At 46.8% G+C, this 26,628-nt stretch overlaps 6 protein-coding genes across 9 annotated transcripts in view; 5 read left to right on the plus strand and 1 right to left on the minus strand.

Annotated features, from left to right (window-relative positions):
- The first annotated feature begins 1,741 nt into the window (after positions 1-1,741).
- Positions 1,742-3,442, plus strand: percc1 (proline and glutamate rich with coiled coil 1). Its single transcript, XM_078109300.1, has one exon. The coding sequence runs from the start codon at positions 1,742-1,744 to the stop codon at positions 2,597-2,599; it is 858 nt and encodes a 285-aa protein (XP_077965426.1). The 3' UTR covers positions 2,600-3,442.
- Positions 3,436-7,379, plus strand: pdia2 (protein disulfide isomerase family A, member 2). Its single transcript, XM_040186081.2, has 11 exons — positions 3,436-4,037; positions 4,456-4,662; positions 4,945-5,078; positions 5,157-5,294; positions 5,820-5,936; positions 6,021-6,146; positions 6,247-6,441; positions 6,522-6,642; positions 6,755-6,933; positions 7,028-7,159; positions 7,256-7,379. The coding sequence occupies exons 1-11, from the start codon at positions 3,692-3,694 to the stop codon at positions 7,310-7,312; spliced, it is 1,752 nt and encodes a 583-aa protein (XP_040042015.2). The 5' UTR covers positions 3,436-3,691; the 3' UTR covers positions 7,313-7,379.
- Positions 7,380-8,280: 901 nt separating this feature from the next.
- LOC120824922 (lipopolysaccharide-induced tumor necrosis factor-alpha factor homolog) lies at positions 8,281-11,342 on the plus strand. 2 transcript variants are annotated; one of them, XM_040186086.2, is made up of 5 exons: positions 8,281-8,533; positions 9,462-9,609; positions 10,067-10,159; positions 10,250-10,466; positions 10,584-11,342. In XM_040186086.2, exons 2-5 carry the CDS (start codon positions 9,486-9,488, stop codon positions 10,687-10,689), a joined length of 540 nt encoding a protein of 179 aa, XP_040042020.2. In that variant the 5' UTR covers positions 8,281-8,533; positions 9,462-9,485; the 3' UTR covers positions 10,690-11,342. The 2 variants fall into 2 exon arrangements, with proteins under 2 accessions (XP_040042020.2, XP_040042021.2); XM_040186087.2 differs by having other exon boundaries at positions 8,295-8,412.
- A 229-nt stretch (positions 11,343-11,571) lies between these two features.
- On the plus strand, positions 11,572-15,382 carry LOC120824919 (protein disulfide-isomerase). The gene is made up of 11 exons (XM_040186082.2): positions 11,572-11,872; positions 11,958-12,158; positions 12,388-12,512; positions 12,595-12,732; positions 12,959-13,066; positions 13,456-13,581; positions 13,661-13,858; positions 13,953-14,073; positions 14,451-14,632; positions 14,775-14,864; positions 14,970-15,382. Exons 1-11 carry the CDS (start codon positions 11,689-11,691, stop codon positions 15,051-15,053), a joined length of 1,557 nt encoding a protein of 518 aa, XP_040042016.2. The 5' UTR covers positions 11,572-11,688; the 3' UTR covers positions 15,054-15,382.
- A 68-nt stretch (positions 15,383-15,450) lies between these two features.
- On the plus strand, positions 15,451-19,947 carry LOC120824921 (synaptogyrin-1-like). 2 transcript variants are annotated; one of them, XM_040186085.2, is made up of 4 exons: positions 15,451-15,735; positions 16,980-17,214; positions 17,342-17,487; positions 18,940-19,947. In XM_040186085.2, the coding sequence occupies exons 1-4, from the start codon at positions 15,631-15,633 to the stop codon at positions 19,165-19,167; spliced, it is 714 nt and encodes a 237-aa protein (XP_040042019.2). In that variant the 5' UTR covers positions 15,451-15,630; the 3' UTR covers positions 19,168-19,947. The 2 variants fall into 2 exon arrangements, with proteins under 2 accessions (XP_040042019.2, XP_077965430.1); XM_078109304.1 differs by lacking the exon at positions 18,940-19,947 and adding an exon at positions 17,578-17,814 and having other exon boundaries at positions 15,510-15,735.
- Positions 19,948-20,759: 812 nt separating this feature from the next.
- The window catches only part of LOC120825734 (voltage-dependent T-type calcium channel subunit alpha-1H), a 36,692-nt gene continuing 30,823 nt past the window's right edge, over positions 20,760-26,628 (minus strand). Inside the window, exons 30-35 of one of the 2 annotated variants that reach the window (XM_078109303.1) lie at positions 25,978-26,056; positions 25,534-25,655; positions 24,858-25,166; positions 24,613-24,757; positions 23,221-23,765; positions 20,760-23,131 (exon numbers count right to left, since the gene is read on the minus strand). In XM_078109303.1, the coding sequence (XP_077965429.1) occupies positions 22,487-23,131; positions 23,221-23,765; positions 24,613-24,757; positions 24,858-25,166; positions 25,534-25,655; positions 25,978-26,056 (1,845 nt within the window). In that variant the 3' untranslated portion in view covers positions 20,760-22,486. Of the gene's footprint in view, positions 23,132-23,220; positions 23,766-24,612; positions 24,764-24,857; positions 25,167-25,533; positions 25,656-25,977; positions 26,057-26,628 lie in introns of both variants that reach the window. The other variant, XM_078109302.1, reaches the window with a different exon arrangement.

The raw sequence follows: 26,628 nt of genomic DNA on the forward strand, positions 1-26,628 counted from the left end.
CTCAGCATGTCAGAGGAAATGTATGTACTAAAAATGTTTGCCTAATGACTTAAGCTGGAATGGTTTGTGTATAACCTCATATGCATATCATGAATTTCATTGTGTGTCTGTGTGTGTGTGTGTGTGTGTGTGTGTGTGTGTGTTCACATGCTTGTGTGCCTAAAAGCGTGTGTAATTCATTGTCAGGCTCTCGAGAGCTGACATATTGCCGCTATTGATCTTTAGTCCTAAAATCAACACAGAAGCCTGGATACTGATGACGGGCAGGCCAAGGGAGTCAGGTTGTGCTGATAACACACACACACACACACGCACACACACACATTAATGCTCAGCGTGCACAGCACATGCACGTATTTACAGAGTTACAGATGTCGGCGAAGGTCGCTCAAATCCGATGAAGCGCAGGACTTAATCAGCGAGACTTCTATGTATAAAAGTTCATGTAGTTCATGTCCATGTTTTCTACAGTAAAATAAACATGACTTACCTCCCAATATACAAAAATATATTACAAATATTGGGCACCTGAAACTCCGGTTTGAATCTTAATCCACTATTATTACTTGCCGGGACATTAGCTAATATTTATTCATTGGAAAATATATTGTTTTACCTTTTTTATTATATTCTCGTCAAAACGAATATCTAAAAAAAAAATTTGAAAAATGGGAAAAACGTCTCAACTGGTTGATAATAAATTTAATAAATTGTCCTTCAAGTTCCGGTTTCTTCTTTCTTTCTTTTTTTTTCTTTTCTTTTTTTGTTTAATCCAACACGCCCTCCTGCTGCTGTAAAAACTCACCGGTGTCAAATGTGTTTCCTTCCACGGCTTAAAGTCGACCCCAAACCAACAAGTAATCCTTAAAAATACGGTTACCACCCGTCTGGTGACGGTTGGTCCTTTCCTAAGAGTCAACATGTCTCCTGTATTTAAGATTTTTCGGTCAGAGCTAATTAGATTATTTTTATGACGGCCGCTTAAACCTTTTGTGGTTTTGGTCTCATGCATAAAATTGTTGACAGTAACGACAAGAATAATTATAAATACAATGTGAGCAGCCGCTTCTTCACCTCATTCAATGGAACCAGTCAGTCAACTTGTGTGTCTGAGCACATCAACCTCTTGGCTTGTTTGATTTTTTGTTTCTTTTTTTTTTGTTGCTTTCTTTACTTTAAAACATTACAGCGAGTGCGGCGTCCCACCGGCTTCTGCCGAGTGTTCCCCTTTAGAAGTCAAAACGGCATGTGATTCGATTTCACGCTCTTTTATCCTTTAACTAGCCTGATAACGGGGGGGGGGGGGCGGAAAAAAGCAATGATGTTTGTGCGTGTGTGCGTATAACAACTCTCCATCATCTCCTAGCAGAGGGTCCATTAGCCCCGGACCCCCTCCCCTGTTGCCCAGTGATAAAGTAAACCATGTGTGTTTGGCCAATCCGTCATGCAAATATTTGTTCTGGAAGCTACCTCATCCTACCGGAGCGACACACACACACACACACACACACGCGGCCCGTGCTGAGGTATATATGCAGTGCCCAGCCTGGCGGCCCAGAGTCACAAACACGCATACAGAAAAGTCCTGGACCAGACCTTCCCTCGGACTTCGGCACAGCCACGGTAATACAACCTCAAGTCTTTTCCAATCGTGAGGCTTTGTCCCATCGACAAAACCGCTCACGTTGTTGTTGTTTTTTGGTCCTTCAGCAACTGACCCTCTCGGTGTTGAGAAGCCGACATGGCGGCGGGCGTCATCAGAACCTTCCTCGTTCAGGCCCCGACCCCGGCCTACTTCCCGCTGATCTTCCAGCGCTCGCCGTGCAAGGAAGACGAGGATGTGGAGATGCCGGAGGACAAGCCGGAGATGACGGAAGATGAGGAAGAGAGAGAGGTCGACGAGGAGGAGGAGGAGGAGGAGGATGTAGAATCTGAAGCTCAGGAGGAAGAGGAGGAATGCTTGGAGGTCTTCTTAAATCCGGCCCACCGCTCTTCAGATGTGACCAAGCGGCTGCTGAGGTTCGCCGATCTCATCAGCCGCGACGTCCAGCGGTACTTCGGCCGCTGCTCCGGCGATCCGGAAGGCTGCGACATCTACAGTGACTCGGTCTCCGTCGCGACCAGCGGCCGTCTGCGTTACTACGACGACCTTCTGAAAATCGCGAGAGCGGGAGGCCAGGAGGGGCAAGAAGACAGCTCGGCGGCCTGCTCTGACGACCCAGGAGTCGGGGTCGCTAAGGGCAACAGCGGTTTGGGGCCCTTGGCCGAACTTTTCAGCCAACGGGGCCCGAGTCAGGGCCCCAACCGGCCGATGATCAAGCGGCTCCTACCGCTCAGTTTCTGGACCGAGCCGACGCCCTGCGGCTCTCTGGTCGCTTTCAGCAACACACCTGAGGTCACGCACGCGCACGGTGACACACTTTCGCAGGACAGCGCGCACACAGACTCTAACACACGCGCGCAGTGCGATCCGCTGCCACAGCACGACACACACGCCCTGGAAAACGCTCAGCTGGACTTCAGTGACTTGCTGGCATACTGGGATCCGAACCCAGAGCTCGCACACACGCTGACGGAGGACACACACATGCAGCACTGAACACGGCGGCCCACAGCAGCTTCATTCACATTCGTTTCAACCTTGAAAGATACTTGTAAAAAGATTAATAAAGGACAAAGAAAAAAACTGAGACAAATTGATTTGGGATTCGCTAATTTTTCATCTGGCAGTTTATCATTCATGTGATTTGATCTGAATGTTCGGACGTCAGAGGTAAAGCAGAGCAAGGAGGGAATCAGTCATAGAGACTCGATAAAATGAAGATTCCTTAAAATGCTCATAACAATGATATTTGAATATCTCTTACTCAAAAAAGCAATGAGACAAACTCCACTTGTTGTGGATGATCATGTGATGCAATCGGAAGCTGCTTCTACCTGAACTTTGAACCCTGATGAGATACTTTTGTCCAAAACAATTTCAATGCATTGAGCAGCACAAAGCAAATGAATGTGTTTCTAAGTGGGGACATTTGTGCCATTACCTCAAAATGTAAGCACATCGAGCAAAAAAACTAAAACCAAACCTGCACAACCAGACACCGATTATTCCAGTTAGCAGACCCTTTAAATGAGGTTAAAATATATAACCATCCTTGGAGCAACATGTGGCTTGGCAATGCTCATTTCCAAATATCCCAAAGTCTTTTTCTGTTATACATTACACAGAGGAGCGAGGTTAAAATGTTTGCTTTTTTACAACAGAAATAGTGTGACAAAAGAGGCAAGAGTGGCGAGACAGAAATGCCGATAATGCGTGTGCTCTCGATGCTTCCAGAGGGTCTGATGAGGCCCGGAGGGGAGCGAAATGACAGAAGTATGCACCTCCACGCATGCTGCTACATGGCCGGTGTCTCACAAACAAAATACGCAATAAAGAAAATGATCAAGAAAAAGATTAAGTGTGTCTGTGTGAGAAAAAACAGCCAAGTCAGTTCTGCAAATTCTCAATCTACAGGGCAGACTTTCATTGGTTCACACTGAAAATAATCCCCTGCAGGCGCATCACCTGATTGGGTGTGAGGGAAGGCCAGTGAAAATGTGACACACATACATCCAGGACAGATAAAGCTGCAAACTGTCAGCCACACAAGTGCTGTCGGTGTCCGGATACGCGAGAGACAACGCAGGCATGAGGACGCACACCCTATTGACGCTGGCTCTGCTGGGCCTGCTGCTGTGGGCCCCCCGCACCCGGGCCGACGACCAGGACGCCCCCGAACCCGAGGACAGCGACGAGGACGCCCCTAAACCAGAGGACAGCGACGAGGACGCCCCCGAACCCGAGGACAGCGACGAGGACGCCCCCGAACCCGAGGACACACAGGGAGACTCATCGGAGGAGGACGGCGAGGCCGAGGTGCCACCAAAAAAGGAGAAAACAACAGAGATAGAGGAGGAGAAGGATGTGATGGTTCTCCACATCAACAACTTTGACAGAGCGCTCAGCGAGAATCGATATCTGCTGGTTAAATTCTGTGAGTAGTTTTTGAATCAAGTTTCTTTTGTGTACCGTCGTTGACCAGTTTTGTGCTTAAAAGGTGGTTGGAATAAACGTGAAGGTGAAGTCCTGAACTTGACGGGGTGCAACCTGGACTTATCCTGAGGCGTTATCTCACCCGCGTACAAACACGTGGCCTCTGCGCTCCAGATGCTCCCTCGCTTCTACTCTCCCACAGTTGAGCTCACGGGCGGAGGGTTCTGGACAAGGAAAAGAGTGAAGTGGATAAAGCCCGAGCCCAACGGCCGACGCTGCTATCGGCAGCTCATTTACATTTGCGTGAGATAGCGGCAAAGGGGGAAACTGTGTAGAACGGAGGCCCGTTGACTTCCCGCACGGCTGCTGTGAAGAGATCAACTACATCTGTGTGTGTGTGTGTGTGTGTGTGTGTGTAGATGTTCCCTGGTGTGGCCACTGCAAAAAGCTGGAGCCCATTTACGCCGAGGCTGCTGGGAAGTTGAAGGAGGAGGGGTCGGAGATCCGTTTGGCCCAAGTGGAGGCCACGGAGGAGATGGAGCTGTCCACGGAGTTCGAAATCCAAGGCTATCCTGTTCTGAAACTGTTCATGGACGGAGACCGAAAGAAGCCCATCGAATTCACTGGTAACACACACACACACACACACACACACATGCACACACGCACAATGCAACTGTAGACCACTCTGTGTGTGTGTGTTCAGTGCTGAACCCGTCAAACATCTTCTACACGCCTGAGGTTGTTTGATTGGACCAACGTTTTTTCTTTATCCTTAATGTTTGAGCAGATCAACTGAATCTGACATAATCTAGTTAAATTTGAGGTTTTCCTGTAACATCTGGATAAAGGTTCTCTTTGATTGTGAGATTATGGAGCTGGTTTGGTTGTGTTTGTGTGTTTTCCAGGTAAGAGGACATCAGAGGGAATAATCCGGTGGTTGGAGCGTCGCGCCGGCCCCGGTGCTCCGCTGCTCGACTCCGCAGACTCTGCAGCTCGGTTCATCGAGGCCCATAACATCACTGTTATAGGATTCTTCCATGTAGGTCCACCCTTATCAATGAATAACGTGTTCATATTTACACTCACATTCATGTTTTAACATTCACATCTGCATCAGAATCCGGAGAGCGAGGCGGTCAAGGTGTTCAAGGAGGTGGCTTTGGACCTCGCCGACACAGAGTTCGCTCTGTCAGCGAGTCCGGAGGTTTTCCAGAAGTACGAAGTCAAAGCCAACTCAGTGGTGCTCTTCAAAAAGGTACGGATGTGTTTTGATCCCAACTGAGAGGCTCGTTTGTGTTTTAGAGAGAGGCCGAAGCAGGGTGCACACAGTTTAGCTTTGCTGCCATCTGGTGCAAGATGATTGGAGTAAACGTCCTCACAAGGATAGAAAGATGAGGATATTTAGCTGACGCTGCTTCTTTAAAAGTATTTTCTAACTATGATCGTGACATAGATTCATTCAGGATTCGGATGACATGTAGTATTTTCACAAAAAGTACCCAGGAGTAGTACAAGAAATGCTTCAGTTTATGCACAACAACTTGTTTGTGTTACAAACAAGGAGGGATGGTGACATTTATTGATAGAAAATGATACAAGACTCAAAACAACCCCAAATAAATGCAGAAATGTATTTTTTGTTAATATTTGGCATCAATAAGTGTGTAATGTTTGTGACTGATTCAAAGCAAATTTCCGGGAGCTGAAGGCCTTTTTTAAAAAGAATCTGACACTAAATCCAAACCTGACTTTCCCAACCAACCTTTCTGTGTTTTGCCAGTTTGACGAAGGAAGAGCAGACTTTCCGCTCTCAGACGACGGGGAGCTGAACCCACAAAATCTGACCGCCTTCATCAACCAAAACAGCCTGGAGCTGATCATCCCGTTCAGCCAGGAGGTAACACACACACACACATCATCAGACGTTCTAAAGGAAATGTCAAAGGATGTTGAAGTTATAATGCACGCTGTGTGTTTTCAGAATGCACCGCTGATCTTCTCCTCGGGCGTCCATCTGCACTGCCTGCTGTTCATCAACTCCTCCGTGGAGAGTCAGACCGTCCTGGTGCACCAATCCAGGCCCATCGCCAAAGAGCTCAGGGGAAAGGTAACTGTGTGTGTGTGTGTGTGTCTTCTAAATGAATCATAATGTTACCCCCACTACACGTATTGCCTCTTTTTGTCTCCCATTTGTGCGTGTTGTGTAGATGCTGTTCGTGAGGATCGACGTGTCTTCAGCTTTGTCCAACGTGCTCAATTACTTCGGCGTGTCCGAGAAAGACGCCCCCACCGTGCGCCTCATCAACATGGAAACGGAGAAGAAGTTCAGCATCGCTGCGGACGACCTCACCTTGGATTCACTCAGGCGGTTGTGCCAGGACGTCGTTGCCGGCACGGCAAAGGTGAAAAAACACACGTGAAGCTTTGTATCCGGCGGCGACATATACGACCCGGCCTCTAATGGTCTGGTTTTGCGGCGCAGCCTTACTATCGTACGGAGGAGATCCCAGAGGACTGGGACAAAGAACCAGTCAAAGTCCTGGTGGGAAAGAACTTTGAGTCCGTCGCTACGGACCCGACCAAAAACGTCTTTGTGGAGTTCTGTAAGTGTGCGTCCTAAAGCATATACAACTTGTGTGTTTATCATATTGGAACAAGACACATATTTAAAAATCCAAAATATAACTGTTCTTGTGTGTGTGTGTGTTTGTGTAGATGCTCCATGGTGTGGACACTGTAAGGAACTGACCCCCATCTGGGAACAGCTGGCCGAAAAGTACGCCGACCGCGATGACATCATCATTGCCAAGATAGATGCCACGGCCAACGAGGTGGAGTCTTTAACCATCTCGGGGTTCCCGACCCTCAAATACTTCCCGGCGGATGGCAAAGAGGTAGCCTTCATCTTCATCAGCCACACCAGCGCCTCCACGAGCTCTTAACCGTCCTCATTCCTTCCCGTCCATTATTTCTTCTTCTCCCCGTCAGGTGGTGGACTACACTGGGAAGAGGGATCTGGAGACCATGTCCAAGTTCCTGGACAATGGAGGAGTGTTGCCCCCGGCTGAAAGCCAGGAGGAGGAGGACTTTGACGACGAAGATGACGACACCGGTGACGAGGTCTGTGTTTTTTACTGCCACTCAATTTGTTTCTCCCTCTTTTATGGATTTAATCGCCAGTCCCTCATCTTATTTTCATCTCCTTCTGTGTCTCAGGAGGCTCCTGATTCTGCAGAGGTACCGACCAACACGACGTCTAAAGACGAGCTGTGATGTCACTTTGTTTTTTTGATCAGTACCAATTTTTCTTAATAAAATGAATTTGGGTAACAAACATAAATATGTGGTTACTCATTAATATGTTGAATGGGCTTTTAAGTAAGTTAATCCTACAAGATACTTACGTGATGAATAAATCAGAAGCATCAGACATTGAAGTCGACGGGGCGACATATGCTGATGAAAACAAATTGGGGGATATTATAAATATAAAGATAGAAACACTGTTGTGTCTCTAGTGAATCCGAGACGAGCGTTTTAAATGTTGCGTTTTAAATCATTACATTTAAAAACATACATTAAAACCTGTATACAAAGTATGTTACCACCTAATGTGAGTACCAATATATCGCCTGTGAGGCCGCACAGTGGTCCCGTTAGCTACAAGCTAACACCAGCACGCTAACAGACTCACAATGACGGTGCTAAGCTAATGCTAAGAAGGGAACGTTTAAGCTAATGTTTTATATTATATGAAAAGGGGAAAAAAAGGTTTTTAAAAGGTGTGACATGAGAGGGGGGAGGTTATTTACAACAGCCTTTTCATAAAAATACTGTTTTTTTTCAAAAAAAATCTGACACAACCTAGCCATATGATTATTAAATTATTTGTATATACATTTCATTTGAAACACTTTGGGGGTCCCATATCATATAATCAAATTAAATAAGGGGGTCAAAGTAAAGAAGTCTTTAGCAGAACATTTCATAAAGAATGAACAAACTCCCACTAGATAAGCAGCATCTAAAGATGCAAATACTCACAGGTATCAATAGGTTTTCTACAAAGCTATTAGGTAATATTTGTCTTGATTCTAATCTATTTCTTTGTAAACCAAATACTATTCTATTCAGGTCATGTTTTGGTAATCAAATAAAAGTGCCACGGGTGGAGGAGTTGGAGGTGGAGGCAGGTTCTGCGTGAGGGAAAGAAGGTTTGAGAGTTTGCGCAACGGAAACATGTAAACAGGGTTTGGTTTTCAGGGAAGTCAAATGTTTCTAATTCCAGAGGAGAACAGGTTGAACAGGATTAGTTGGTACGACTCGCCCGAAACATGGGACACGATTCCTCCCGTCAGCCTCACACATCCCAGGTAAGGCTGATGCTCCTCACACGGCACAATGTTTAGGTTGTTTCTTTACGGCGCTGGCAGCTCCGATCGGGTTTCCATCGCAACTTTGGCGGCTCCGTTTCACCAGGAGTCTTTGATACCGGTACTGTGGTTTTTAGGAGACTCATGTCTCTGGCATCACACTGGCATGTTTTGTGACATTTAAATGACTCAGCATTATCTGTGTTACTACTGTAGTAACGTTGTGTTATTTTGAACTTTTATTGGGTTTTAAGGTGAGCTTTGTTCAGGTGGGAGTGTGTCTTGCGATAATAAGTGTACTAATACTTTGTGCAGTGGTGGAATGTAACACAACAACATTGAAGTACTTTTCTATTTGACGTTTCTTTCAATGCTACTCCACTACATTCATCTGATTCATTGAGATTAATAATACAAACACATACATCAACAAATGATTATGTGATATTATTGATTGGGATACCGAACAAAACAGTCCAGTGAAACAATAGGTTTTATTTTGAAATAGTCCATTCTGCGTAGTTTTTAAAACTGTGTTTACCTGAGTAAAAGATTTGCGTTTCACGACTGCAAATAAATCCACTCACTGTGTTACCTTTGCAGACCCTATATTTGTGTACATGTTAAGTTCTTCTGAATGTCAAATGTTTCTTAATATATGCAGACTCTGCACCAGATGAGGATGTTGTTTTAAAGTGAATTTTACATCTTAACTTTAGTAATTAAGAAAAACTTGACCGGATGTCTACTTTTTATTTGTAAGTAAACAAAAAGGCCACCGTGTGTGTTGTTTTGTTTTGACGCCGTCACTTTAAACTTCGCCTCACACAGAGATCACAAAGCTCTCGCTGTTGTTCAGTCAGTGTAGGAATAGATGTAGAAGAAGAGATACTAACACCAGCGCCAAATAGAAAGTCAAATATATTTTGCATGATATCAATGATGTTGAAAAAGTCAAAAACTAACCCTCCCCAGGAAGGCCAATTGCAGGTCAATGACTAAAGGCACTAAACTGAACGTGTGACTGATCCGCCTCTCTGTGTCGCCAGCTTCCTGTTTGACTGGAGGATCTGATGGAACCCCCTTCGTACGAGGAGGCAAGTCTACACCCTTCAGCCTTCAACGTCCCCCCTCCCCCCTACTACCACGGCCCCCAGCACTCCCCCCCAACACCTCCTCCCACCTACGGTGAAGCAGGTAAGAACAACCACCCCGTTGGTTTCACACCCCATTATCATCATTTATCATGCCCTGAAACGTCAGAGCTGCTTTGATATAGCTGTGTAAAACATTTCATTTAAATAGATGTATATAACTAGTGAAAATATGTATTTAATAGCGATAAAATAAGAAAATATAGCATATTTGTACAAGCCAATAGAAACCGAAATCGATTTCAACGGTGAAGGATAAAAAACAAACAAACAGAAAATCATCAAAAACTGTTGTGATATAATAATATATATAAAGATATAATATAGCGGATGGCAGCAGCGGCGGGTTTGGTGATAGATTAATGTGATGAGTATCAAGGCCTGTGGGAAAAGGCAGTATACGATTCTGCTTGTTTTCCTACATTTTTACTTAATCTGGAGTGAGAACAAAATAGATGCGTTTTCAATTTTGAAAGTGTTCATATTTCTTTTCTCTTTAGTCTCAACCCGGCAGGATCCTTTCCCCGTGTTGACTTTGCCGACTGCTCAGACGTCACGAAACCACGGAACCGTGATCCATCCCATCACACAAAGTATTGCAGCCGCGTCTTTACATCCTACTCACTCTCGATGACGTAAACAGCTGTGCGGGTGAAAATGATGCGTTGTGTCTTCTTTGCCAGTCGGTGCGGTGCGGCACGGCGGCAGCAGACGACCTCAGCCGGCGGCGGCGGCGGTGGTGGTGACGCAGCCGGCGCCCGTCCCCGTCTCGGTGAGACACCTGGGAGACATCCCTGCCCTGGTACGCTGCCCGCACTGCAACAGAGTCGTCACCACTGTGGTCAAACACGTGCCCGGGATGAGCGCCTGGTCTTTGTGCGTTTTTCTGGCATTGATGGGGTGAGACAAAGACACACACACACACACACACACAGACACACACTGTGTTTAACATCAGAGGGCCGAACCACCTTTAACGTCTCGCCTTGTGTCCCTGCTGGTTTGTGCTTGTTTCAGGTTGATCTGTGGTTTCTGTCTGATTCCGTTCATGGTGCAAAGTCTGCAAGATGTTCATCATTACTGCCCAGAGTGTAAAAACCGCCTGCACGTACATCAAAGGTGACACTTTGGGAACCAATGCGGCTGTTGTCTAACAGGGAGAAATGACAAAAATGTAAAAAGATGACACGTGTCTGATCTTGTATGTACATACTCACTCAAACTGTGATAACAATAACTGTGATGTAGGACATGGAGGATATTGGAAGACACATTGACTCAGATTCATTCTTAATAAACCAGAGGGAGCGAGCTCACCTGTGTGGGTGTGCAGGGCCGTCGAGCTGCAACCGGTTAAACATTAACACGCATTTGGAACCTAACAAGTTAAATTGATTAACAGTAACAATATAGAGTTTAAAATGATGGGGTCTTCATCTTTATAATGCTGTTTCCCTCAGTGTCCGGTCCTCATGCCTACAGTTCCTTCTCTAGCAGACTGAAACTATACGAGTATCTATCTTCTCATCCAACCCTCTGCAAGAAAGTCAAATAAATACTGATCTTAAAATGAATAAACACACGGGTTGGATTGTCATGCAACCCTTCATGTATGTGTGTGGTGCCCGTGCTGCTGCGACTAATTCCTGCAGCCAACATCCAGGCCCAGTTTGATTCTTTTTCTTTTTTTTTTTAAATCAAATTCTTGTGATCTTATTATTTATCATTCTATCATGTTGATAGGCAAATAAACATGGTCTTTGTTACTTTGCTGAAGCTGCAAATGTGTTTTTATTTGTGTGACATTCGTGCAATATCTGCGTACGCTGGAGCACGTTTCCATTTTGACCTTGCTGAGGCCGCCAGCGTTGGTTGCAAAGGGTATTCAGATACCAGCGATATACTTGATATGAGCGTCAGCCAATAGCAAAGACACAGCGAGACTCGCATAGGGGAGTTAATCAGCTACAGACCGGTGGGTTTAGTCGGCTGATAACAAAAACGTTAACAACTACCTGCCCAGCACTGATACAAACTCACACACACACACAGCGGACCTTCTTTTCACCACTCCCTTCATACCTTCGAGTCGAGACCTTAGTCGCCCTGCAGGTGAACCGCCATGAAGACGCTGCGGCTGCTCGGCCTGACGGCCTTTTGTCTCTGCGCGTTTGTCGCCGCCGACAAGCGGCCCGAGCGACAGGCGGAGGACAAGCCGTCCCCCGAGGACGGAGACGTTTTACAGCTGAAAAAAGGAAACTTCAACAGGACGCTGAGAAAGAATAAGCAGCTGCTGGTGCACTTCTGTGAGTCTGCTTGATTGTTTGTTCGTAATTTGCGCTTTGGAGATTGCACGAGTAAAGTGAAGTGAATGTCCTCCCGTGTGTGCAGACGTGCCTCTGTCTGGAGAAGGCCATCGTATCTCGGCCGCGTTCGAGGGCGCCGCCGCCGAGCTTCAGGGGTCAGAGGTCAAACTGGCTGTGGTCGATGTGGCGAAGGAGAAAGACCTGGCCAAAGAACTCAACGTGACAGGCCTCGCCACGATCAGACTTTACCTCGCTGGAGACAAACACAACCCTGTGACTTGTCCCGGTGCGTCCAAATATCGTAGATATTATGTAGGTCCTGATTGCACCTTCTACCTGTCACCTGCTAAGATTCACAAGACAAAACCGATACCTCTTTTCATGCCAGCGATCGTCACGGAAAATCATTATTCTGATTCAACTGTCGGCAAGAAAGCAAGCGAGTCAAACATTTTCCTCTTTCTTCGATGTTAACTATGAAAATTATTTGTTTTTTTTGCTGGATTCTGACGAAGCTCCTCACACCTCGGCTTCCATCTTAGCCTGGCTGAAAAGGAGAGCGGGCTCCGCCGCTGACCTCATCGCCGATCTCAGCCAATCGGAGTCCTCCGAGGAGCTGACGGTGGTTGGCTTCTTTAAGGTGAAACAATCTGTTTCGTTTTTCCTCGCTTCTGTCAATCAATTGTCTGAATAAAAACGAGCATTTGCTTCCCCGTGTGTAGGAGCTGGACCACGAGTATGTCCAGGTGTTCTACGATGCGGCGGTGGACCTTCCTGATGTTAACTTTGCTGTGACACAGAACAATGAAGTGATCACCAAATATGGCCTAACACACGATGTTGTGCTGCTGTTGAAACAGGTACTTTAAATACAACGTAAGCCTAAACAGCAAAGCTGCATTTCAACGCTTCTTTCCTTAGCGCTGACTCAATTCTTTTGCATTTTTGCATGAGGCGTATTGGATTTAAATAATTTAACCACATCTCATATCAAGCGGTTGAAATATATAAAGTAATGCGCTGCCTTCCACCTGTGTTTGTTTGTGTGTGTGTGTGTGTGTGTTTGTTCTGGTGTGTCTGCTGCAGTCTAAGCTCATCCAGGCTTACAAAATGACGCCTCAGACATCTAAAGAGATGCTGATCGTCTTTATCACCGTCTACCAGATGGACCCGGTCACAGAGTACACGGGGCAGGTAGAGGATTCGCTGCATGGTGCATTTTCACACACTTACTGCATAGCTGCTCTCCTCCCCAATCTGGAAACTTGCATTCAGACTCTAATCTTTTTAATAAATTACAGAAATTCTATAGTCATTGTTAGTTTGTGCGATAGTCAAACACCTCTTGCCTCTTTTTTTATCACATTTTCTGTGAATTTTGTTGAAATAAAAAATATTACTAATCTCTTCTCAATGCAGACCTTTTTTACATTTTGACAACTAAACTGCTGCAGAATATGGTGTAGACATAAATGTGATGTTACGATTTGTGGCTTTGTCCACATTCCTCTGTGAAACGTACAGGTAGAGCTTCCAAAAGTGGAGTTCACAGACGCGTATTTGTCGTTTTTTCTCTCTTGCAGACAGCCACTCAGATATTAAGCTCGCCTGTGTTGAACCACGCGCTGCTGTTTGTCAACAAAAGCTCTGCGGCCTTCAAGGAGATCCACTCTGCTTTCAACGGTGCCGCCGAATCCTACAGGTTGAAGGTAGAAACCCCACCAATCGTTTCCCACAGCAGCGCTGAACAAACACACACGTTAGAACAATAACGCGTGTTTCGCGCAGATTTTGTTTGTGTGGGTGGACGTGGACGAGCCTCGGAACGGCAGGATGATGGAGTACTTCCGGGTTCGGAGCTTCGAGGCTCCTCTGATCCGGCTGGTCAACCTGACGGACCACGTGACCTATCACCTGCCCTCCGACACGCTGGATGTGCACACCATAAAAGCATTCTGCCAGTCCTACCTGGAGGGCGAGGCCAAGGTCAGACATGCGCTCTCACTCCGTGTGTGACACACACACACACGCACGCAACGGGGACCCGATTTAAGTGACGGTGTTTGTGTTGACGCGACAGCCCAAGATGCAGAGCCAGCCGATACCTGAAGGATGGGACCAACGGCCGGTGAAGGAGCTGGTGGGAATGACTCTGGAGAAAGTCGGCTTCAACCCCGACAAGACGGTTTTTGTCCTGTTCTGTGCGTGAATGCTTTTTCATCGCGAAGCTACCCAGTTGGCTTCGATATTTTGGAATGTGCAGGCGAACAGACACAAAGGTTGAGTCTGAGCTTTATGTCACGAGGAAGCATTCTCTCAATAGCAATCTATGAACTCAACTTACGGCAACGTTCAATCCCTCGCCAAACAAACCATTTTAGCTTTGAAAAAATGAAAAATCTGCAACATGCAACCAACTGAATGGTCCCTGTGATGTCTTTAGACGTTCATGCTTCCTGGGTGACTTATACTGCTAAAACGAGACCATCAACTCGTGCTTTCTCAGCTTTCCCTTCTGGTCTTTGTACGTTGCCACTTACGGGTGCACGTCTCTTTCCATATTGGACGTGTATTTCAGACCTCCCCTACAGTGCGGCGTCCCGGGCTCTGTTTCCACTGTGGGAGGAGCTGGCCGAGGCTTTGAAGGGTCGAGAGGACGTGGTCGTGGCTCGCATCGACGCCTCCGCCAATGACATCAACATGTCGGTGCAGGGCGGATACCCGTCGCTCTGCCTGTTCCCCGCTCTGTACGCTGAGAGGGTGAGGAACACGCCGGTGCTTCTGTTTTGTCTCATGGAAAGTGTGTGAGTGAGCGTTGCGCTGGTGCTCTGTGGGGGGGAGGGGGGACTTGACCTCTGTGGCGGTAATTTGGTTCATTGAGTGATGTCTTTGTCCCTGTCAGGTTGTGGTTTATACCGGTAAAAGGGAGGTGAAGGATCTGCTGAAGTTTGTGGACAAAGAGATGAAGAAAGCAAAAAAATACAGAGTCACGGTAATTTATAGTACCACAAACCTCAACATTACTGCAGCGTTCTTATAGTTGTTTGTGTGTTTTATCTCTGTGTTCAAAACATACACCTTTGTTTGGCGTCTCCAGGAGGATGAAGACAGGAGGAAGTACATCGAGGCTGCAAAAGCTGAAGAGGCAAAAAAAGCCAACCAAAGCAAAGATGAGCTTTGAAACAGAAACAAAGAGAGTACTGCGTGTGTGTGTGTGTGTGTGTGTGTGTGTGTGTGTGTGTGTGTGTGTGTGTGTGTGTGTGTGTGTGTGTGTGTGTGTGTGTGCGTCTTGTACTTTTTAGTCACAAACACAGAACTGGTTTTATCTCAACCAAGCTGTCATTAACCGTCCAATCAAATCCAGCAACGTCTAATACACAATTGTAAAAATATTGGTCAAAACTCTTTAAAAAACTTATATTCTAGTCATAATAAACCATTTCAACATCGTATGTGTTCCCATAATTGTATCCACATCTCTCAATTAATAGAAATAAAATAAAAACACTCATATGGTTCGTGTGCGTTATTTTTGGACAAAGTCCTCCTACTAACAACAGCCAGGTCGGACTCGCAACCATAACATGACGACATCTGACCGTCGTCATCCGTCAGCCTGCGATCCGCTCGCCGGTGACGCGTCGTGACGTCACGCGGAGGCTGCAGGAGGACGCCGCCGCCTCCGTCCGCGCGCAGCTCCCTCCGCCCGTCTCCTCGCGCCGTCTCTGCGGGCGTCGCGCTGCGCATCGCCGGGCAGGATGGAGCGAGCGGGAGCGTACGGCGCCGCGAAGGCCGGCGGCGTCGCCTTCGATCCCGTCGCCTTCTTCACTCACCCGCGGACCATCCTCAGGCTGATGTCGTGGGTAAGAAAGCCGCCGGTGATGCGTGCGCGTGTTCGCGTCATTGGACAGGCCTACCTGCCCCCCCCCCCATTCACATTGTCTGTGTCCCTCGCGCTTTGCCTTTGTGTTTTTTGTCGGGATTGCTAAAAAAAAAAAAAAATCATGTTTAATAAAAAGCTCAATATCTTTGAATTAAATCTCTGTTTTGCAGCGTGGTCGAATAAATAGAAGTGGTTTCCGAGATGGAGCTCGAGGACCATGCGTCTGGCTTCCATATGCTTATCTGGTGCCTCTTTGTGTCTAGATAGCGCTTTGGGTTTTATTGCCTCCCCATCCAGAATGTGACACCTCTCTATGTGTCTCTGCGGTGCGATGCTGTGCAGCTGTGAGTCACCGCACACATGCAATGTGCACCGAAGAAACCATTTGGTTTAGAGGCATAGCAAGTTAGGAGAAGCACACAATAACCCGGCTCCTTATTTATGTCCCAGTTTCTTATGAAAAATGACTTGTTTTTTTTGTAAAGACCTATTAATTTCAGGGTGATACATGTGAGAAAAGAGGAAAAAATCACAAATTCAAGACAGAAAAGCAGCAATTACTCAGGAGTGAGCGGCAGGACCCAATAAATGTTAGAAAAGATTAATTATTTTCAATCAATTACTCAACTACTCATTTTAATCATTAAAAACCGCTAAATTAAAACGTTCTGCGTGCTGTTGACCGTCCTTCAGTGTCATATTGTGCGCTGAGGTTGGTGTCTCGTTTAAAGGGATTCGACAAACATATTTCAAACAGATCATTTCAACCGGATTTCAAAACACTTGCCCATTGAGGTTTGTTAAATTCTTTGACATTGGACGCTGGTACATCTGCTGAACACAGCTGAAGTGAAGTCCTTCTCATAAACTTCACTGTTTGGTGCTTGACATTTTTGCTTAGCAAAACCAGTATTGTATATATTTGTAAAACTGCACCGAGCCCTTTAGAAATGTTACTGGATCTCCGCTCCACCAAACCGGATGACCTTTTTCATAACAACTCATTATAATGTTAAATCAGTCAAACTTTTCCAATTAATTCTGTGAACTTACCCTTTAAAAAGACTAGATATACAACGTCACTTGAACAGAAGCTCTGTTTGTACTGGTGTGACTGGGTGCACGAGGAATGGAAGGCATTCACACACCAGTGTGACTTCATTCTCTTCTACCTGTTACATCATGAAACATCTCACACGCCTCTCCTCCTCCCCCCTCCGTCAGGTTTTCTCCATAGTGGTGTTCGGCTGCATCATCAACGAGGGCTACATCAACATCGGCAGCGAGCGTTTGCTGTGCGTCTTCAACAACAACGCCGACGCCTGTAACTATGGCGTCACCGTGGGCGTGGCCTGTTTCCTGGGAAGCATCTTTTTCCTGATCCTGGACATTTATTTCCCGTCCATCAGCAGCGTCAAGGACAGGAGACGGGCTGTAATGCTGGACCTCGCCTTCTCTGGTACATTAAATACACACAAAAACAGCGGTGGAAGATAACTAAGGGTATTTACTTATTTAGGTGTTTATTAACACGTTTAAAAGATGATGCGTGTCACTTTTTTTTCCGGGCCCCTCTGTGTCTCCAGGTCTCGCGAGCTTCCTGTGGTTCGTTGGATTCTGTTTTCTGGCCAATCAGTGGCAGGCGACCTCGCCAGACGAGCTGCCGTTGGCCCAAGGCTCAGACGCCGCGAGAGCCACCATCACCTTCTGCTTCTTCTCCATCCTGACCTGGGTGTGTATGTGTGCACCTGCTGGCCCTAAACCTGCTCTGTTTTTGCGTGCATTCACGTGTGAATTGCGTTTGTGTGTGTGTCTCTTTCAGGGTTATCAGTGTGTGCCGGTAATGAGCACGTTAAAGAACATTTCCTTCATGGAGGACAAGCAAAGGCTCTTACACAGAGCACCTGCAGCCTCGCTTTAGTCCGACACACACACACACACACACACACACACACACACACACACGCAGCCCTTTAGGCGCCCTCGAGCGAGGCTCTTAACCCCCATCCGATCGGTTAAGCTGCTCGTTATCTAACAGGTCGGACCTCTATTGGGCAGTTTCGGGGTGTGAATGTATGTAAATGTGAACAAAGTGTTCTCGGAAAGAAGCTGCTCTCAGCGAAACTTAAATAAAAAACACTCTCACAACGCCAGAGAACCGGCCAGCAGATTTATTAATCAATCAGGGGCCTTGTTCAAACCATTTCCATCACCCGACTAAAAGCAGCCATTCATCTCCCTCTCAGAGGACGTCAGGAGGTTAAGCTGTAATTATGTCAAAGATCTACAGTATATTGTTTAAAAAACAAACATTTTCAGCTAGCCGAGTCCTTCATATCCAACAGTTCTGTGATAATTAGGTCTGTAATCCTTCCTCAGGGATTTATGGCATGTGAAGGGGAAGTCTTCTGCTTTTACACACTGAAGCTGATTTGATGTTCTCGAGAAGCCTTTAAAAACTGTTGAATGAAGACGAGTCAAAATCAATGGTGTTCACCGGCCACACTTTACATTCCGTACAACATCCTCAGACCCTCACTTATAATGTGTTTTGGCTTTTTAACATCTGCATGATGGTTGGCTACTAACCTCTAACAAACATCTGCCGTAGAAAATAGGAGCATCGTTTTTCTAAAGAAGGGGATTTACCAAACATGGATGGTATAATCAGTAGTAATATACAGTAAGATGCTCTTAACCTCCACGGACCACTATTTAAATGGACTATGACCAAAAGTCGTCCCTGCTACCTTGATTGTGATTACGGGCTGTAGGTAAATTAAATTCAATTGAACACTGAACCAAATCCTCTCAAGGTGCTTAAACACGTGTGTTTTGGGAATCCCTGAATCTTGGTTTGGATGACGCTCCGGGTTTCTGTCATGCAGACGAAAATATCTCGACAGCTGTTGGATGGATTGCCATGAAATTTCGTTGGACGAATCCCAGTGACTCTGCTGATGCCGTGTCTTTCAATCTGGTGCCATAATCGCGCCGCTAACATGTTTTATCATTGTGAGCATTCATCTCAAATAGACGCTATCGCTCACAAGCTGCTAGCTTGGCTCCAAACTCTCCATCTTGCTGAGAAAAAGCAGTAAAAATCCGTTTCTGAGTAACAGCCCCTGCTAACGTGTGTGTGTGTGTGTGTGTGTGTGTGTGTGTGTGTGTGTGTTACTAACAGGTTGTGCTGACGCTGAGTGCACTGCGCCGCTTCTTAACGGGCAGCAACAGAAACTTGTTCACATGGCAACACATGGATCCTCCCCTCGGCAGTGCCAGAGCGACGCCGTACCCCATCGCCAACGGGGCCACCATCGTGACCACCAACCCCTACCAAGCGCCCCCCTTCACTGAAACCCTGGACCCCCAGAAGCTCACGCAGCAGAGACCCGTGGCTCCTGTCCTCTAGAGACGGACGGAAAACAGGTGTTGTGCTGAGAGACGCCGCGGCCGACGCGGGCACAGATGTCCAGATGTCCTGCCTCGCTGATTAGTGGCCGTCAATCCTCTCCCGGGATTGGCGGGCTTTTTGGGTCATGTGTGATCTGTCTTCACTGTGACAACTGCTGGCTCAGCTTAATTAGAAACTCTCTGTGTCAAAAATGGTCTTTTTCTGCACACGCACACACTCCCACATACACACACACGTGTACACATACGTGTATGCACAAACACATTGATGCACGCAAACACAGCTGTACTGCAAACACACCTGGACATATACGTGTACAATTGAAAACACACAAACACGTATACACACACACACACACACACACACCCTGACTGCATGATCGTATGGAGAGATGCAGAAGAACATAGATGTAGATCTGTGACGACGCTCCATCTGCCCTATGAAGCGATGCAAGGTATTTAGTGAAGGGAACGTGGAGGACAGTGAAGTGTTGGTTGCCCCCGGTGAGGCGGACCAGGTACAAGCTGCTCTGCAGAAACGAGGCCTCCGACCAGGCGACGCTGAGACTGACAGGCGGCTTCACCGAGCGACCGCCAGGGAAGTGGCGCAGTTTGGGCAGAGGTTTCTATTGGCAAGAAAACAAAGGCAGGACAGCTGGATGCATTCTGAATGCTGTAGTGTTTCTGTGTGAAATATTTATGTGGTTTAATATTTTATTGTGATATGATGAAATGGTTCAGTGAAATATAAAAAAATAAAATCCCCCCACCACCACTATCAGAGCTGTGAGTGTATTTTTGTTCGCATCAACTTTAAATAGTTTTTTTTCTCTCTATAGTGAAATTATGTATTGAGACCTAGATAGATCCAACAATGTGTTATGCAGATCAATCTAAATCCACCGGAAACTGTGCTTGAATTTATCAGCAGCAGTAGGCAACAGCTGTACTATATGAGGTCTTTATTTTTGTATCAAGCAAATATCAGTGTGTCAAAAACACACGAGATTAAGTGGTGATTAAAATAAATGATGTTGCGCAAAAAAAGTGATAGAAAACAAATAAAATATTCTTAGCAAATTCATCATATAAAATTCCATAAAAAGTCATAGACAACAGTTTGTCTCAAAGAATATCACAATAAAGTGATCAAAAAGACACCACAGTATGTTATAGTATACTATGCGAAAATAGACTTTAAAAACTTGAGTAGTGTGTCAAAAAAAAATCATCTAAATTCATTGTGTAGTGTAATGAAAGAAATCATAGCGTAGGAAGTCATGGTAAACAAGTAACCGGGAAAAATTATCGTGGTATAATATTTACCCAAATTATAAAAAAAATAAAAAAAACTGTAATATGTTGACAAAAATCATAGGATAATAGTTTGAAAAAGAAAGAAAAAAGTCTTAGTCTAGCATGTTTGTTGAAAGAGGTTGAAAAGGGTCCCAGTGTAGCATAACCAAAACCGTCTCAACTGGTGCTAATCGTGTTTATGTTCCTTACTATCAATATCAATACCAAATTGTTATTTACAAATATATACATAAAACATGACAGTTTTATAAGAAAGAATATGGAGGCCACTGAAAGTCAGACAGAAAGTGGTTTTATTCCAGAACTGTCCAGTCATGTTACTACAGGTGAGCTCACTGTGTCATGCCCTGCTTTCTTTCTGCAGGAACATTATAATATTATTATTATTATATATATATTATTATATCATGAACAACTGCATCACCCAGAGTCATCATTATCATGGTCATTATCATAATCAACAACCTCTTACACTCTGACCTCATCATCAATCATCCTCATCACCAGGAGATAAATTGACATTCAAAATGTAGAAATTCACCATTTTTACTTCTTATATCATCGCCGTTGTGTTAATAAAATATAATCTTAGCTTTTTCTACAAAGTTTTACACGCCGTTACATATGACCTGAATAAGCCCTTCTGTCTGAACAATAAATCTCCCCTAAGCGGTCAGGTAAGACGGGCCAGCTTCAGACAGCAGGGGGCCTTTTCACTCTGCAGACCTGCGATCAACACGCTCCATACTCAACTACCTCTACCCTGAGAATACCAAGACAGAGCGAAATAAAGCAGGAAAGAGGAATGGGCGAGAAAGCAAACGGACGGCACATTCGATCGTGAGGGGATCAGGAGTACGGAGAGGTAGAAACCACTAAAGCCGAGGACGCACTACGCAATTTTGCGGTTCAGAGGTTGCGAGCGGAAAATGAACAGTCGGTGGGTGATCGGGTTCAGGCTGCGAAGGTTTTTCAATCATCACGAAGACGGCCGTGTTTGATTTGACCGGCAAAATACTGCATAATGAAGCAACTTCCAGTGGCAGTTTAGTGTAGGCTAAGAGGTAGGAAAAGATGTGTGACGTGTAAAAAACAAAAAGACCTTCACACGGTTTGACGAAACATTCTTATGTTGCTCCACTTTCAACAAGCCGCAATACAATTTCGAGTTTCTTTCCAACAAAATGTGCCTGCATCAATCTATATGGATGTGCAATTACAAATTACGCATTTTTTTTTTATATAAAAGGGTTTGTCAGTTCTAACTTTTGTGAATTCATTACTTAAAAATCTATTTATTTCATGAACATAAATTGTAATTCCTGCGCCACAGAATATGCAACGAAGGAATTTTACAAAAAGTAAACAGTTCGGTCAAACAAAAAAGGTATTTTGACACTGGATGAGACGCTGTGTTTGAAACTTTGAAAACTCTATCAACTGAATCAACAGCAATTCATTTGACCATCAATTAATTATCATGGTTCAAGAATCCCACATGTGGAGACTTTATCATCTCATTGTAGTGAATATTTTGTCGACCAAAAAATCAATTGACTTATCAAGGAAATAATCTGCATAATCTGCATTAATGGAGAAAATAAGTTAGACAGTGAGGGCCGAGAGAAGACGACAAGCAAGCGGAAGGTTAACGTCTGAGTAAATATAGCAGGGGAGTGACTACCGTGTCTGAACTAAAGCTAGGACTATGACAGAAGTAAAGCAAACGTCTTCTTGTGTGCATCTGGCGTGCAAACAGCACGGCGGGTTCGAGTCCTCCAACACGCACCGATACGCAAAGTCCGAAAGACTTCTTCTCAGACGCCCAGTGGAAATCTTGTGGTTGTGACGAAGGGAGCGGCGTCTCCCAAAACAGGAAACGCTTCCCGTTGAGGGCCGCGGGTCGCGCCCCCCCCCTCCTCCTCGCTTGTGTGCTTCAGCTGCACATCTGACTCCTCCTCCTTCAAACAAAGCAACCAACACGCCCACATGCTGTCCCCCTAGTCGTCCGCGGGAGCCTCCTCTGATTGATTCGGAGGGCTGGACGTGGCGTCGAATGACAGCGTCCGCCTTCTCAGCTCGACGCTGCTGTCCGTCCGCGGCGCGGCCACGGCTACCCGCTCCTCCCCCGGCGGCGGGCTGGTCCTCCGCTTCCTGTTCCCGCCCGAGGCCGGAGACGCCGATTGGCTCAGGCGACTCCCCTGCTCCGCGGGGCTCGGGCGTCTGCTTTTGGGCGGCGAGCCGGGAGGCAGCTGCGCGCGCGAGTGTGCCTCGGCGGAACTGTTAATGCGGCTGACTTCCTCGTCGGCGGCGTCCAACTTGGGGCCGGGGTCCGACGGGACGGATTCGCCGCTGGGCACCTTCAGGCTGGACAGCCTCGGCGGGCCGACCGCGGGCCTCGCCTCGGCGTCTGCTTGTGGCTGCGAGGCGCGGGCGGCCTGCCCGGGTGCCTGTTCCGGCCCGGTGGTTTCGCCCTGGCTGCCGCTGTGGCCCCTGCTGGAGATGACCCGCTGGGGGTGCGCGTACTTCAGCGTGTGGACACTGGACGACCGCTGGCGGGACGCCGCGGGAGACGCGGCGGGCCGGGAGTCCGCCAGGTCGTCGGCCGAACCGCTCTGGTCCAGAGAGTCGCAGCGCACGGCCTCCTGCGGACACAAATATAATATATATAATATAATAATATAAATATAATATAATAAGAAAAAGAGGAGAGGATGCGGTGATGATGACCCACCTGTCTCCGCAGCGGTCTGCTGGCAGTGTGGAAGGACGCCGGCCTCCTCAGGACCGAACTGCTATCCGGGACGTATGAGGGACTCAGCTTGTTTCTGTCCAAGCTGTCTTCGGGGCCGAGCCACTGAGAAGGACGTCCGCCGGCGCTGTGGGCGGAACTCAGTCGAAGTGAGGAGTGTCTTTCCACGCCGGGCCCGTCGGCGCGGCGGTCCGCGTCGAGCCTGTACCCGTCCATGCTGCGGGTGGAGCTGAGTCTGTGTCTGTTCATCCGATGGGCCGGGCTGGACCTGTATTCGTCGATGCTGTGAGCCGAACTGAGCCTGTGTCTGCTCATCCGGTGGGTCGGGCTGGACCTGTGGCCGTCGACGCCGTCGGCCGGGCCGGGCCTGTGCGACGGGTGCCAGTCGATGCTCTGAGACGGGCTGAGGAAGATCTTCGGCCTCGAGCTGCGTCCGGTCCCCAGCGATGCGTGGCTGATGGCCGGCAGGGCGCCGGGAACCTGCAGCAGTGAGCCGCCTCCGCTGGAGCCCAGAGAGGTCATAGAGCCTGCAGGGAGCAACGTGCAAAAGAAATTCCCTGAAGGGGTTGCTGGGATATTGCGTAGAAGAGAAGGCGATTGGCATAAATGTCAGACAAACAAACGGCACCGGGGTCGAAGGTGCGGCAACATGAAAACGGAATCCAGTATTTTTAAAGAGTCTTATTGAAAATGAGAATTTAAAAATGTCCAGATGGATTTATATACTGAAATAATACACTTTATATCCAATAAACATACAAAAGGGAAAGTTACCAGAATATTTGGTGACTCGTTTTCAAACAAATGCACAGATTCACTCTTCCTACCCAGAATATCCTAATTTAATAAAACGAGATGGATGGGTCCTAGATGGAGAATCCTTTTTCTCTTGTGGTTTAAAATCCAATCACAAAAAAAATGATCCTATCAACAACTCTAGTCTGTTTATCCAAAGCCAGATCAAACGTAATAAACACTCACTACTGCAGCACCCAATATTTATTAATCCACAATAGAAAACAGGCCGCATCAACCCAACCTCTGTTACAGGAAGTAGCCCTGCTGCTGCGTTTCGGAATATTTAGCTATTTAGTGTATTCTTAATTACTTTTTCAGTGTTTTGCCATGTTATTCTGAAGTGGTAAAACTATGAGAGGAAATCAACCAGCAGTTTGTAGGTGCACACTCGTACCAATTTGTCACTAATATTAAAGTGACCATCTCTCTCTCTGGTTTCTGTAAATCTCTTGTTGTATACGTCATCATATCTCAACAGCCTTCTATGCTATTTATGGAAGCGATAACCTTTACAGCAGTCATTCAGTAGTTGTAGCGCAGTCGCTTAATTGAATTGGCTGTAAACAACCAAATTACCTGAGTAGCTGTAGCCGGAATACGCCTCGTGGCAAACGGGAGGATAAGGGGAGCATCTGAGTGGCTGGACGTAGCTGTCGCTGGGGAGAGACAGCATGCGTCCTATGCTCAGCAGGTTGCCATGGGAACAATCCTCGTCCTCAACCTGCAGCTGCCACACAAGATCGTCACCCCAGTCAACGTCATTGTCATCTTTCCTTCACACAGGCGGAAATGGAAAAACACAAACTCTGTCTGTCTGTTACCTGAGCAGGTGCGCCCGCGTTCGGCGCCGGGTCTCCGCCCAGAGACGCGGTGCTCAGGCGGCGGTTGGTCTCCTCCCACTTCCTCATCTCCTCCCGCTCCCTCATCTCTTCCCGCTCTTTTTTCTCCTCCAGCTCATCCAGCAGCGCCTCCTTGTTGCTCTCCTCCAGGTGCTTCATGAGAACGGCCACGACCACGTTGACCAGCACGAACTGAGCCGTCAGGACGAAGGTGACGAAGTAGATGGGAGAGATCAGGGGCAGGTAGGTGAGGCAGTGGCGTTCCTGCGGGCGACACTCTCGCAACGTGTCCTGGACGCCGGGGGGGGGTAAGAGGAGAGAAGAACATAGAGACCATGAAGCAAAGTCGAAGAAGGTAGATTCATGATCGTGATTCATGGTGATGTTCAGGTGGATCCATGAACTTGGACGTGTTTCCTCACTTCTCCAACAGGGGGAGATGTGGATCTGAGTGTGAACAGACGTTGAGCCGGTGACAGAAGAATCCTGTTCTCCCCTAAAAAACCCTCATGAAACAGCGATCTTCTCTCCGCTTAACGCAAACCCTGTTTCAGAAGCGGCTGCTTTGAGACAGTCGCATTCGCACAGAAACACAACCGTGGACTTCCTGCTCTGTCCATCGCACACAGAACGCACACAGCAAAGGGAGGAAAATAACCTTCATAATCCCATTCCAGTTGTCCCCGGTAGACACCCTGAAGAGGGTGAGGAAAGCCATTCCGAAGTTGTCAAAGGTAGCGTGGCGACTAAGACCCTCGCATGGGTTCTCGTCCGAACACTCTGTGCAAGGATGAAAAGAGGAAAAGGTTTCTCAGAGACGGCAAGTGTGGGGGAGGAAGGCAATAGGGGGAGAAGAAGGAGAACTTGTAGATTAGAGCGCTCATTAGAACACTGATTCTACATAATTAACATAATTAATGTTACAACAAGATGTATGCATGTTACATAATCTAAGGATATCTCACCCGTCAGCTGAGGCTCGCACTCTGTCACGCGTATCTGTGCATCATCCGTATCAATACATATATATATGCATGCACACACTCACGTGCTCGCCCATTCACGCATGCATGCACGTACACGCGCGCACACACACACTAACCCAGTTTTCCAAAGAGCTCAACTCCCAGAGCTGCATAGATGAAGAACAGCAACATGAAGAGCAGACCCAGATTCCCCACCTAGACGGACATATTACGGGCACACACAGATATATACAGTGTATGATACACAGAAAAAAGGACATGTACAGTATTGATCGGGAGTCTCGCAAACATGCAAACAGAGAGAGGCCATAGACGGATGTTTTCTACATCTTAAAAAAACACAGCGGAAGTCGTCCTGATACCTGAATCATAACTGTGGTTTCACAGCCTGGATCCAGACCTAATGAGCCTCAAACCTGCCTGTTCACTCTAATAATAAAGCGATTCACAGGGACTTGGCTGTGGGAGGTAGGGAGATGTCTGATTGGATGATGGCTGAACCCATTGATGAAGTTCACTTGGACACCCCCCCCCAAGGACCAGGGTTCAACCCCCCCTGCAGTGATCTGTCACTTCACAGACATTATTCCTGGTCGGGGGTGCGATAAAGGATAATGGGTATTTTGTTGCACGAGAGTCACTTTGTTTGTTGGGAAAACACACGGCGAGCAGTGGATCTGCGAGTGTGCTATGATTTTGTAATTGGCCACTTAAATTTGAAAAGACTAATTTAAGTGGTTAAGATGTAGCTGCATGATGTCCTAGAA

The sequence above is a fragment of the Gasterosteus aculeatus genome, chromosome 9, assembly GCF_964276395.1.
Source record: "Gasterosteus aculeatus chromosome 9, fGasAcu3.hap1.1, whole genome shotgun sequence".
NCBI lineage: Eukaryota > Metazoa > Chordata > Actinopteri > Perciformes > Gasterosteidae > Gasterosteus > Gasterosteus aculeatus.

Bases quoted from the DNA above. Each gene is read 5' to 3' on its own strand.
- LOC120824919 (XM_040186082.2), top strand. From the start codon at position 11,689: ATGAAGACGCTGCGGCTGCTCGGCCTGACGGCCTTTTGTCTCTGCGCG. The intron at 12,159-12,387 runs GTGCGTCCAAAT...ATTCTGACGAAG, and splicing joins CAACCCTGTGACTTGTCCCG to CTCCTCACACCTCGGCTTCC. The intron at 12,513-12,594 runs GTGAAACAATCT...CCCCGTGTGTAG, and splicing joins CGGTGGTTGGCTTCTTTAAG to GAGCTGGACCACGAGTATGT.
- percc1 (XM_078109300.1), top strand. From the start codon at position 1,742: ATGGCGGCGGGCGTCATCAGAACCTTCCTCGTTCAGGCCCCGACCCCG.
- pdia2 (XM_040186081.2), top strand. From the start codon at position 3,692: ATGAGGACGCACACCCTATTGACGCTGGCTCTGCTGGGCCTGCTGCTG. The intron at 6,442-6,521 runs GTGAAAAAACAC...TTTGCGGCGCAG, and splicing joins TCGTTGCCGGCACGGCAAAG to CCTTACTATCGTACGGAGGA. The intron at 7,160-7,255 runs GTCTGTGTTTTT...TCTGTGTCTCAG, and splicing joins ATGACGACACCGGTGACGAG to GAGGCTCCTGATTCTGCAGA.
- LOC120824921 (XM_040186085.2), top strand. From the start codon at position 15,631: ATGGAGCGAGCGGGAGCGTACGGCGCCGCGAAGGCCGGCGGCGTCGCC. The intron at 15,736-16,979 runs GTAAGAAAGCCG...CCCCTCCGTCAG, and splicing joins TCCTCAGGCTGATGTCGTGG to GTTTTCTCCATAGTGGTGTT. The intron at 17,215-17,341 runs GTACATTAAATA...CTGTGTCTCCAG, and splicing joins GCTGGACCTCGCCTTCTCTG to GTCTCGCGAGCTTCCTGTGG.
- LOC120824922 (XM_040186086.2), top strand. From the start codon at position 9,486: ATGGAACCCCCTTCGTACGAGGAGGCAAGTCTACACCCTTCAGCCTTC. The intron at 9,610-10,066 runs GTAAGAACAACC...TTTTCTCTTTAG, and splicing joins TCCCACCTACGGTGAAGCAG to TCTCAACCCGGCAGGATCCT. The intron at 10,160-10,249 runs GTATTGCAGCCG...CTTCTTTGCCAG, and splicing joins GATCCATCCCATCACACAAA to TCGGTGCGGTGCGGCACGGC.